This window comes from Venturia canescens, chromosome 8 (assembly GCF_019457755.1).
Source record: "Venturia canescens isolate UGA chromosome 8, ASM1945775v1, whole genome shotgun sequence".
NCBI lineage: Eukaryota > Metazoa > Arthropoda > Insecta > Hymenoptera > Ichneumonidae > Venturia > Venturia canescens.
This window is the reverse complement of record NC_057428.1, coordinates 6,929,096-6,941,437: the sequence shown is the minus strand read 5'-3', so window position 1 is coordinate 6,941,437 and position 12,342 is coordinate 6,929,096. Positions and strand designations below refer to the sequence as shown.

General features: G+C 35.3%; 2 protein-coding genes across 3 annotated transcripts; one reads left to right on the top strand and one right to left on the bottom strand.

Moving 5' to 3' along the window:
* Window positions 1–200: 200 nt before the first annotated feature.
* P32 (complement C1q binding protein P32) lies at window positions 201–2,706 on the top strand. The gene is made up of 5 exons (XM_043426031.1): window positions 201–594; window positions 704–854; window positions 1,626–1,828; window positions 2,078–2,166; window positions 2,297–2,706. Exons 1-5 carry the CDS (start codon window positions 357–359, stop codon window positions 2,444–2,446), a joined length of 831 nt encoding a protein of 276 aa, XP_043281966.1. The 5' UTR covers window positions 201–356; the 3' UTR covers window positions 2,447–2,706.
* A 2,809-nt stretch (window positions 2,707–5,515) lies between these two features.
* LOC122414626 (pheromone-processing carboxypeptidase KEX1-like) lies at window positions 5,516–7,266 on the bottom strand. Of its 2 annotated transcripts, none has more exons than XM_043426073.1 (2): window positions 6,569–7,266; window positions 5,516–6,409 (listed from the first exon to the last, which is right to left on the bottom strand). In XM_043426073.1, exon 1 carries the CDS (start codon window positions 7,051–7,053, stop codon window positions 6,574–6,576), a length of 480 nt encoding a protein of 159 aa, XP_043282008.1. In that variant the 5' UTR covers window positions 7,054–7,266; the 3' UTR covers window positions 5,516–6,409; window positions 6,569–6,573. The 2 variants fall into 2 exon arrangements, with proteins under 2 accessions (XP_043282008.1, XP_043282009.1); XM_043426074.1 differs by having other exon boundaries at window positions 5,516–6,406.
* Between the last annotated feature and the right edge of the window lie 5,076 nt (window positions 7,267–12,342).

The following is a 12,342-nucleotide window of genomic DNA, read 5'->3' as shown; positions in this document are numbered from 1 at the left end:
GCCATTCAGGATAAATAAGAAGAAAGACAGCACTATCTGCTTTTGAAATCAGAATCCGTTACTGGCCACCGGTAAAAACATTTCGGCCAACTCTCTCGATGTAGCTTGTTCAGTGAACGCACCCAAGTGATTATGCTATGGTAGCGACACAAACGGCGGGAACCCACAGTTGGCCATTGAGCGAAGCGTGGTGAGCAGCGTGACTAGCGTGTGACGTAATCGGCGCGGAGATCGTCGAGAAAGTGCTTACAGAACTAGTAGCAGGACGCACGTGTGAGCTGGTGAAAAAGAATTCCTCCAGTGACGAAGAAAATCACAGAAAAATTTTTCGTTTTGATTTTCCAATCGAGTAAAAAATGAGCGGTATGGTGAGAAATGCTTTGCGCAGTAGTGTAATCAAAAATGTAGTCCTTTCACCGATTGTCGGAATGCAATCAATCCAAAGAGTACAGATCCAAATTGGCCGTTCGATTTGGAACATGTGCAACCCTACCGGCAAAGACATCACCGCTACCGCACCCTTAACCACACTTAAAATTCATAATCCATTGAATTTGTGCAATTGCGGAAATAGCAAAAGAACTCACACTAAAGGTAATCGCTCAAGTTATTTTTCATACTATTGGAATTTTTCATTGTTCTTCAACTTGAATATTTATTCAATTGTACTGGATTGATCTGAAATTTTCTAAAATGCTGCCAGCTGAAAAAGAATTGGTTGAGTTTCTTGCTGAAGAAATAATTGCCGAAAAAAAAGCACAGAAACTAAAAACTATCCCTACCAACGTGGGCGGCTTTTCTGTATCTTTGGATGGCGCTAATGTTACTCTCGTAAAGACACAAGATGGAGAAACGTAAGAGAAATTTTTTGGTTTAATTTAAAAGTATATGATAATTCAAATTACTATTCTGCCTGGATGATATACGTCAGAGGATTGAATGTACATCATATTTGTAAAGATTAAGTATATTACAAACATTACTTTATATTTGCCTTGGAAGTTTGATTTTCATTCATGCTGAATGAATGAAAAGTCGCTTATATCTCAATGGGTTATGTTTTATCTTACTCTAATGCATGTTACTGTGGCAAGACAAAATGAATAATTGAGAAATAAGCACCTTCCGGCATTCTGTACTTGAATCTCAAATGAAACTTTTTGAGTGTGTGTCACTAAAAATATTGTATGTAACATGGTAGAAAACTCATAATTGTCGTATTTAGTTGAATTTATGAAACATATTTGTACCAGTACTTTGGTATGAGCACAGCGTAATCCTTTGGCTCATATGACAATTTCATGTACAGTGTAATTCTTCATATACTACTTGTACCCCCACCACCACGAATCGTTTCATTCAGAAAAACCATAGTCTTGGCGAGTCTCGGGCCAGTGAATGACATTGTACTTGTTCTAAGATTCTACGGAGTCTCTTGACAAAATTCTTTTATATGTTACTGTTCTAAGATATTTTGTAACAATACACCTTGTATTTCTCATATTGAACATGAAAATGATAACAAAAAGACATTTCTTCAAAAATTTTAAAACAATTTTATTGTTATTGATTGAAAAATTTCAATCTAGTGTATATTTTATGTTACTTGATTTTGCTTTTTGTAGAATCACAATTGCTTTCAATGTTAATCACACGGTTGATACTGATACCGAACCAGAAATTGACCCCCAAGATGACAAGCCAGATCTCGGAGATATGAAAAGCAAGCCAAACTTTTCCATTGACATTAAGAGAGGAAATCAGACATTAGGATTCACATGCTCTTTCAATAATGAGCCAGGATCTTCAGGTGCAGATGAAGGATATAGTAAGTATTTCTCTACCATCATTTTTGTCTTTCCTAGTTTCAGACAGCCAAAGGTTTGAGTACTGATTGATGATTTAAAGTCTTTCAGATAATTAGTCTTTGGTAAAGTACAGTATTACTTCAATCCCATAGTTAACTTTACATTTTAGCTATGAAATATGAATAGTAATACAACATTGTATGAAAATAATCACTTGTTAATTATTAAAACATTATTGAAAATTACTGATATCTGAAATCGTTTTACAGATGATATTTTTGGCATTGATGAAATCACCTTGTACGAAGGAGAACACAATGACAAAGTCTATGCCGTTGCTGGAGAAGTTATTGATGGTGTAAGAAAAAAAATTATTTTTTTCATTTTTATAATAGCGTTCATATAGTGTGACTGAATAATATCTACAGTTCCTTCAGGGAACGAATTTTTGGACTACACTATTGGTATCGTTTTCTAATCTGTTTCAGTACCTCTATGATTTGCTAATGAACTATCTTGAAGAGAAGGGTATTTCGAACGAATTTGCTGAAAAATTGATTGAGCTGAGCACGAGTTATGAACACACTGCGTATATCAGTTTATTGGAAGCTTTGTCGAAGTTCACAGCAGGAAAATAATTTTTTCTGTGCACACAATTTAAAACATCGTTCCTGAAAGAACATTATTCAAACGTTTAGACGTATTACATACCTTCAAGAATATGTTTGTGAAGCTAAGCTCACAAAAATGATTCCTAGCGTGGTAAAGCCAATTGAGTTTCCAGACATAACATAAGATTCCAGACAAGATATATTTCTGTGAACTTTTCATTTTTTCTATATTTTACGTTGTATTACAATAGTTCTCTGTAATTTCCAAATATAAAGTATGAAAAATATTTCTATGGTTATTGTAATAATGTGTAGCCCTTGAATACGCTATTCAATAAATTGAAGTTTCATTTTCAATATCACATTGATCAAATTATAACGATGGATTGAGACCTCAATAAGTGTCTTCCTTCACCAATTTTCGTATGTAGTTGACGTATATGAGTGTTTTGAGAAATAGCTTGTTACAGTATATAAGAGAGAGAGAGAGAGAAAGCATGCAAATTGATGCAAATGTTTAGATGGCATTTGCGAGACCACGTGAGCGGTGGAATAGCCGAGGTGGCCATCTTACCTGACTTGATCCTCCTTATCACGAGTAATGGAGGCTTTCCAATTAAACCGCACTGGTGAGGCACATGTAACGCTCCGAGCGGGAATTATATTAACTATTATTTCGAATGATTTAGTTTTGGGTGGGTTCGATTGATAAGGAGTTGAAACTCGCCTTGCGAATTTCTCTTCAATAACTCAAGACAAAGACTTAAATGTTTGATGAATATATTAACGAAAATATGGATCTTGACTCTTCGGCTGACAACAATGTTCTCTCTAATTCTATTCCGTTCGACTTTCAGTCTTACAATCTTTTGATTCTCACGCGCAGACTCCGTACGCTCCGCTCATACGCGGACCAATCACGTTGTTCTTCATTCTCCCACTCATTCGAATTCTGGGGTCTCGCGACCCACGCTTCGGTTTCACACGCTCGCTTCGCAACCACACAATGCCCTTATTATTCTAGGTCCTTAGCATAAGAGTGACGAAGGATATGTCCTAGCCTAATTTTTATAAGATGAAAGTGGGTAAAAGTATCGTATTGGGATATTAAAACTATTTACATAAGAAATCAAAGAAAGCCTTATTTCGATACATTTCAACGTATGGAGATTATTATAATGTAAACTATAAGAATGAGTAGTTAGTCAATACGTTCATATTTCTTATCGACTAGCGGTTATTGTTTATGGTATACTTATACATTAGTCACCCAAGTCCGTCACGTTCCTCTCATGCATTTATTAATATTTCAATGATCAAATTATCAAATCCGTATGAAATGCTAAAGTACGAAATTCGCAAATTCGCGGTTCTTAGCGCAGAAATCAGCGCACTCTGGTGACGAATTACGCATTCGTCACACACAGTGCTGTGGTGCTTGTTGTTGGAATGCCATCTCTTTTAGAAAACATCTTCCAGAGTGCACTCAGAACGTATTCCATGGAGTTTCAATTACCTCCGTAAACTTGGCCGAACGACTTGCCCTTTTCTAATTTTTTATTAATAATATGTTTAAGTGGTCGTTCAGTAGTCATCAGTACTGTAATTAAAAATTTTAGTAGTAATGAATTATTTTATAATCAAATAAACAAAATTTGGGTGCAAGTTAGCCGAAATTTTTTTATTTTTTGTTCAAATAGATTAAATCATTGGCTAAATCAACAGAGGATCGTTCAGTGGTCACGAATAATCGAGTTGAACCGTTTAGTAGTCATTAGATTATTGAAAAACTCGAAAAATGTATTTTCCAATCACCGGCTACGTCTAGCCTATTGAAGCAGTTATCACCCAACTGATTGTATTCTAATAAGTTTCAATCGAAAGAGAATTGAGAAAGTTTACGGAGGTATTTCAACTCTTATGCTGAATAAATTATAGGATGATTAGCGAAGCGGTAAAAACATTGAAGAAAAACAGAGGCGAAATAATTAAATTTTCCCAGGCATAAATATTCGAAATTGTAAGTATAAGTGTGGACTCAATTAGAAAAAACACAATGAATTGCACATCCAATACTACCTTTGTCGTGTATGTTAAAAATTACTCTTAATTAATATGATAATACAAGTATGTGATTATTGAAATCTACGTTAATTCAACCTGACATTTGAGTAAAATTTGTTCAAACTGAGCAATAGTGCTTATACCTGTTCCGCTTCGGCTCTGAGTTCCTGTGGTGCTGTGGATAGTTAATTGTAGGAATTGTGCGGATGTTGGTAAAGAAGGATCCGCCACAGATATGGTATAAGTTAAGTAAAACACGAGCGTTTCGAGGAATTCAAAGAAATATGATTTTTTTGTTCCATGATATTAACATATGGATTAGCTTCGTCTTGGATTTTTTTATGAATGAGCAATTTGAATAGAAAGTGATGGGCCGGACAAGTACTTTTAACACGTATTTAAAAATAACTTGTACCGATCCAATCGACGTCGAATATGTAGTGAATCATACCAGGGGATCCTGAAAGTCGGAGAAGAATCGATTTTCTTATAAATCTCTACTATCATAAAGTGAAAAATGACTTCACCTTTGATGTGATATTTTGGATTAGCCATTTTCTCAAAAAGTCATGGGCAGGAAGATTTCGGTTTCCTTATAAGTTTCTACTGTCGAATAGTAACTCAGTCAGGACTCCTTGGGCCGGAAGAGTATTCTTAACTTGAAATTAACCACAGTTTTATATGTGCTGGTTATAAAAAAAATGGGTGGCATTGTTCTTCTATATAATTGCTTAAAAGCAAGATTTTGTAACTTTTATGGTTGTCAATTTTTTAGTAATTTAGCTAAAACGTTCTGAGGCAGACGAGTATTCTCAAAGCCCATTAGAACATGATTTCACAACGGCTAAAATTCAATAATTTAGTTGACTATTCTGTAAGTTAAAATCTTCGTAATTTTTTTCTTTGTAATTTTTTGTTATTATAACTTTTTGTGTTTGCTGTATTTTGTGTTTTTGTTTTTCTTTTGTTTATCATTTGATTATTTGTATTTTTTAATCTTCTTTAAATATACTACATTTATATTTTTTCGGTTCTCAATGCAATGTACTTTTCACTTTTGCACTTATTTGACAACGTTCAGTTCCTTTGAGCGGAACGTCTTGAGATTACGTATTTCCATATCACAGGTTCAAGGTTATTCATTAATGCATTTGAGATGGTCATTTGAGACGTAATTTTTGTGAATTATTGTGTAATAATTATTTGGAAGGAAGCGTGTTTTTACGAGGTTTGATATTCTTTTGAATGATAATGAAGAAGGTTTTTCATAAAGTGTATGATGAATTTAGTTTTTGGATAGTTTTTTTAGAAGCAGACTTTTACTCGGACAATACCTTTTTCAATTTCAAGAAACAATGTATGATTTCATTTTTTGAGGGTTCAATCATTTTTTCTTGAGCTGCTATGACGAGCTTGTAGTTTTTTATAGGTTTTTGTTTTCTTCCGTCACCCGTCTTCTTCTCACACGGACATGAATTTTAATATATATTTTAGTTATGATTATTTTTTCTGAGTCAGAATGTGAAACGTATCGTCAATCGAACATGTAGAAAGGGAGTGAGGCAGGTCAGCGCGAAATAAAGAAAACACAAGAAATTATAGATCGTCCGTTTATTCGAGAAATAATGAAAACTGAAAGTAAAAAAGGGACCGAAGGGTACAGCCAGACCGAAGAAGGATAAACGTCTACTTATATGAAAATAATGAGGGATACAATAAATGAAATTAGACGCATTTATTCGATGAAAGATTTTTCGGTATTTATTTAGATTCACCAACATACAAATATTGAGACGTGATTTCTATCGATAATTATAAGACATAATAGTGTTTGCTAGGAACATTATTCCCGGTTATCGGTTAAGGCACAGATTAACCCATATGAATCCCTTTCCATTCCGATGATCCGCTCCGCAGTTGAAACTGCTAAACAGAAAAACACGTGAGCATATTTTAATTTCTAGAAAAATTGAATGAAATTATAATTGTCTGTAAACCTAGATCATTCGTGTACGTTTTTTACAGATATGAGGTATTGAAAAAACGTTTACAAACGAAGGGTTAATGAAAAATATGTTTACTTACCATAATTAATTCAGTACTATCACATCATCATCATCGTCGTCGTCGTCGTTGGCTACGGTTCCGTCATCATTAAGTACGAGGACATCGTCGTTGTTGTCGTAGTCGTCATTGTTGACTGCGGTTCCTTCATCGTTGAGTACGATGACATCGTCGTTGTTGTCGCTGTCATCGTCATTGGCTGCGGTTCCTTCATTATTAAGTATGATAACATCGTCGTTGTTGTCGCTGTCGTCGTCGATGTCATTATTGTAGTTTTCCTTGATGTCGTCAAGGAGGTCGTTTGGTACAAACCAAAATTCGCCATAACCATCCTCGATCAATTGAGCCTCAACCCCCGCGATCTTCACAGACACATCATTGTCCGTCACGATATAAGAACGTAGTGCTCGTCGCAGGATACTCTCCAAAACGGTTCTCGAGCACGCCGAAAGCCATGGTCTCGGCACGTTGACCGAAACTCTTATTGTATGGCTTGATGATTGCATGTTTTTTATTTTATTTTTTTTCAAGATTCAAATGAAAAATTGTATTTAAATTTTTACACTTCGCACACCGCACAGTTAAAAGACCGCACTGTTAAACGGCTTTAAAGAAGTTATCCACGAAACTGATGACGATTGTTCTGAGACTCTAAGCGATTGATGGTCCGAATCGGCGATGTGTCGCTTTATATAGATTCAAAAAATGTTTATGTTTATGTTTAGTGCTTCGAGAAAGATTCAACTACGACTTACAGAAATTCTCGTTAAATTCTTTCAAAAAATAAATTATAACATTAAATTGGTTTTTAATACAAATATACAAAATTACAATCTTTAAAAAAAAAAAATTGTTCGAATAATTCTAGAAATTTCTTCATATATTTCTATAAGAATATCGAGAACATTCGAATAAATAAATTTCAAAATAATATTCAAAGTAAAAAATTATTTGACCAAACAATATATATTATATTTTTAATGATAAAAAGCGATAGAATACTCATAATCAAAAATTGTTTTTAAATGGAAAAAATGATTTTTTAAAATAGAACATTTTCAATATCATTTCTATTTACAAATGATATATGCAAAACATTTGTTATAAAAGGTACTTTGCAAAAAACATTATAATAAACAATTAGTATTAATAATAACGTAATGCGTATGTCGTGAGTCTCGTGTCACTGGACCACGCAAAAGAAGATCGGGTTACAGGAGATAAGACGTTCCACTACGAAAAATGTTTATTCAGTCTATAGATAAACTTGAATAAGCAGGTTATAATTCAAATTTTTTCTTGGATCATCTAGCAAAATGGATTATACACATTGCATTATACGTATTCACGTCATTCGGTCACCCAGAAAAATATAAATAATTATTTTTTCTCCACGTGGCTGGCTCCGCAGGGCATCATGTTACAAGTATGCTCGAACTATCAAGGATTTGTTGTTCTATAGTGCGGCTCATGACTGAACTATAGTATGTCATATTTGAAAGATGAAGATGAGTCATTTTCTTTCTTAATCAGAGATTGATATTTCTTTATTTTTGCAAGCAGTATTGTGAGATTTCAAAAACTTGAAAACATTTATATATATTTTATTCATCATACAGATTTTCAGAAAAAAATTGACATTTGGGGTAATTTATGATTAACGGTATAGGTCCGTACAATCTGTTGCCACTACCACAAAATTGGTCAACAACGCCATCTGTTACCTATTTGAAGAAATTCGTTTTTAGCTGAATGCTGTGGAGATCGATCGATGTAAAAATGTTGGTCTTACAACACTCATGAAAAATTATATCTCCCAGAATCCTAGCCAAAAATCAGTCATGGAAAATGCTGGTTGGCTGGGAGACGAAGAAGCATCGATAACCGATGCGGCTGGTTACTTTGACATCTCAATACCTTTGAGTATGGTACTAGGCTCTGCTGAGGACTATCGCAGAATTGTTGTCCATGTCAAACATGAGTTGATTTTAACACGTGCAAACTCTGATACGAATGCTAACATATAAACTGCTGATGCTGCGGAACAATTCAAAATTACTCTTTCAAAGATCGAATGGATGATACCATATTTCAGAGTAGCTGATCAATGGAAAATTCAACTATTGAATTTTATCGCCAAAGACTCATACATTCCGTTGAGTTTTCGTGCTTGGGAATTGTACGAGTACCCGCTACTATCTACAACTACAAAGCACGTGTGGGTCGTAAAAACCTCTACGCAGCTTGAAAAATCTCGATACGTTATTTTGGAATTCCAAACAGCGCGACTAAGAACGCGAATCACTTCGATCATTGTAATATCAGAGACGTCAAACTCTTTCTCAACTCTCAGAGTTATCCTTATGGAAATTTGAATCTTGACATTGATCATAATCAGTACGCTTTACTCTACGATATGTACGCAAATTTTCAGGCTTCCTACTAAGGGAAGGAGTCTGAACCACTGTTGAGTAAAGTAGACTTTTTGAAGTACGCACCATTCATTGTCATTGATTGTTCAAAACAAAATGAGTCATTGAAATCTGGACCCGTTGACATTCGATTAGAATTCGAGTCAACAAATCCGATTCCACCACAAACCTCAGCATATTGCTTAATATTACACGATCGAATTGTAGAATACAACTCAATCAGTGGAAATGTCAAGAAATTGGTTTGAGGTGGTGGGGATTGAAATATAAAAATATCTGTAGAGGATTCTTTGGGTCAGTAACGTTCAAGAGATGGAATACGTGGTAGATTTGCAGGGTTTGAAGAGACCCATCAACGAGTTTGTGCTCAAAGAATTCTCAGCTATTTCATTAAATGATTCCACATCTCTGACACTGTTATTCGAAGCCTCCTACGCATGGAACGATTTGTCTGTGAAATATAAATATACGAACGCGTGGTTAACACGTAATTATCATGGAATATCTTGGAACCATGGTTCTGTGCCCTACAACGCTGCAACAGGAATCATCCAAAGCATTTTACATAGTGCTAGATCCATTTATGTGAAGGGCTCCGAGAAGAGAGAATGGTTGGCGAATTTTTTGTCGGAAGGATCCGAACGCATTATTAATATTGAAATGCTTGATTGTCCTTCGCTTCAAAAGTTGCGGAAACAAGCGAACACCGGATGTCCTCATCATGAAAATTCATTCAAGTACAATTGTGCACACCAAAATGTTGAATTGTTAAAAAATTGGATTCTCAAACCTAATGATTAAGATTCTATATGTGTAAGGTTTTTTTCACGAAAATAAATACTAAATTTTCAAAAAAGATTTTATTGATTTTTACATTATTGCCTCATTTGAGGTTTTCGTATTATCTCTACAAATTCCTTCAAATTCTCCACATGATTGCACAAGTTCTCAGCACGATCTATAATATTATTAACAGATTCGTTCTCTGAAGTGAAAAATGTCTCTATTTTACATTTCAAAAAAAACAATTTCTGCAACATTTCATTAGCACCATCAGATACACATTCAATGTGTTTATTAATAATATCACTTGTCCATGCATATATTTGCACAGTGCACAAGATGAATCGCTTTTCTCTGCTTTGATCTGTCTCATATTCTCCTGAAAGTCGGCGATATCGCTGAAGAAATCGTAGACTCCTTGAGGTGGATCATTTCCAAAATACTTTCGTACACAGGGGCGGTTCATGAAAATTGGCGTCCTAGGCCTGAAAAAATCAGCGCCCCCTTTTCCTTAAATAATCGAAAAAGCATGAGACCAAATTAATAATTTTTATATTTTAAAAATAATGTAACGAAGAAATATATTATATAATTTCAAACATACATGTATATTCATATGAAGGGAAGACCGGAAAATGATATACATATTATATTATATATTGAAGATTTATTATACCGGATTAAATCGGTCGCTTTCTGGCTTTTAAACTTGCGAATTTTTCGATAATTGCATCGGTCCCTGTCATATCAACCAGTTCTACGTTCGTAGATAAAAAGGCAAGACTAGAGAGACGGTTCTGACTCATCGTATTTCTTAAAGAAGTTTTTACTCTTTTCAACGGCGAAAAGGAACGTTCCCCGGTAGCGTTACTTGAGAAAAGAGTGAGATACATTCGAAAAACGATATCCATATTGGGATATGTTCCAACAATATTCTTCTCGCGAATAATCATTAAAAAGTTTCGAATGTTGATGTGATTCTCCGACAATTTTATTTCCTGGATAAAATTCCGGAAATGTAAACATTCTTCCCCAAAATCATTATCGAGATCGGTGGAGTATGCTGTCTGTAAATTTTCGCAATGTGTAATAATCTCTGCATCGGTAAGTAACGGTAAACGGCTGAGAAAGCCAAAGTGAGCGTTAACATTATTATATGCTAAACTTCTTCTTTCTAATTCGCCTGACAATCGATCGAGTATAACGAGAAATGTATTTATACGCATATTTTGTTTTCCGTCAAGTATCGCTTCATTACCCTTTACCTCGTCAAACCGAACGGTCCTTATTCTGCGTTGCCGATTTTTATTGCATTGCGATAGCTCTTTTGCTTTTTCTTCATAGCAGTCGAAATGATCACGCAAACCGATAACGTATGCTTGTAACGCATCATACAGTTGTACGACTATTGTCAAATCGATGTTAACGCGTTGGAGACTTTTATTTGTTTTATCGAAACGCTCTAAGATATCGCTCCAAGTCACAGCCATTATAGCGGTCTCAAACAACCCAAATTGTTGTGACAATCCTTCAGCTTCGGCTTTTGTGGACGGCTTTTCGGATACGTTTTCTGCAATATCGTCAAAAGCGTCTTGCAAACTCTCCCACGATTTCACGAGTGTTCTACACGCTTCCGCTCTAGCTGACCATCGTGTGCCAGACAAACTTTTTGGCAAGAGCATTCCAGACTGATTCTCGATCTTCGATTTTATTCGTGCCCACCTGGACGTAGATGCACTCAGGAATGTGTAAACGTGTTGCACGAACATAAAAAATCTGGTTGCATTCGAACAGCATTCAATAGCTACTTGACCCACTAAATTAAGGGAATGCGCTGCGCATGGGACGTAAATCGCCAAAGGATTACGTTCGATAATTTTGGCTTATACCCCACCGTAACAGCCCGACATATTGCTGGCATTGTCGTGTGATTGTCCACGGCAATCCATTATATCAATATCTTTGTCGAGCAATACTTGCATAATTGCCTGCTCTATATGAGTAGCGCTATGACCTTCAATAGGTATAAATTGCAAGAAACGTTCTGTGGGATCTCCGTTCTTGGATGATGAATGTTAACTGATCGGAATGTGAAATATCAGGAGTCGAATCTACACTTATTGCATAATACTTAGAGGCCTTTACTTCCAAGATCAATTTTTTTAGAAGATCATCGTATATCATCGCAATAAACTCTTCGCATATATCCTTAGAAAGATAGGATACGTTTCCTTTTCCTGGATTTCCGAATCAATCAATAAGAAACGGATCGTTTCGTGACATCAATTCGAGAATACCCAAATAATTGCCATTGTTGACTGATCCAAATTTCTCATCTTTTCCTCGAAAAGCTAAGCCCCGAGATGCAAGAAATTTTATCGCAATTATAACGCGAGTCAGTACTTGTCGCCAGTAATCACATTCTTGAATGTATTGCATATGTAACTTGCTGTCAATCTTCCCCAATATATTTCCTCGGATCACAAGCTTTCGTGTATTTTCCCGATGTCCAAGACTTTTCTCGTGCTCGGCTATTCGCACATCATTCTTCCAGTCGTTGAAGCCTTCTGTAAACGCGTT

Coding starts and splice junctions, on each gene's coding strand:
- P32 (XM_043426031.1), top strand. CDS start 357: ATGAGCGGTATGGTGAGAAATGCTTTGCGCAGTAGTGTAATCAAAAAT. Junction 595..703: donor CAAAAGAACTCACACTAAAG/GTAATCGCTCAA, acceptor AAATGCTGCCAG/CTGAAAAAGAATTGGTTGAG. Junction 1,829..2,077: donor AGGTGCAGATGAAGGATATA/GTAAGTATTTCT, acceptor ATCGTTTTACAG/ATGATATTTTTGGCATTGAT.
- LOC122414626 (XM_043426073.1), bottom strand. CDS start 7,053: ATGCAATCATCAAGCCATACAATAAGAGTTTCGGTCAACGTGCCGAGA.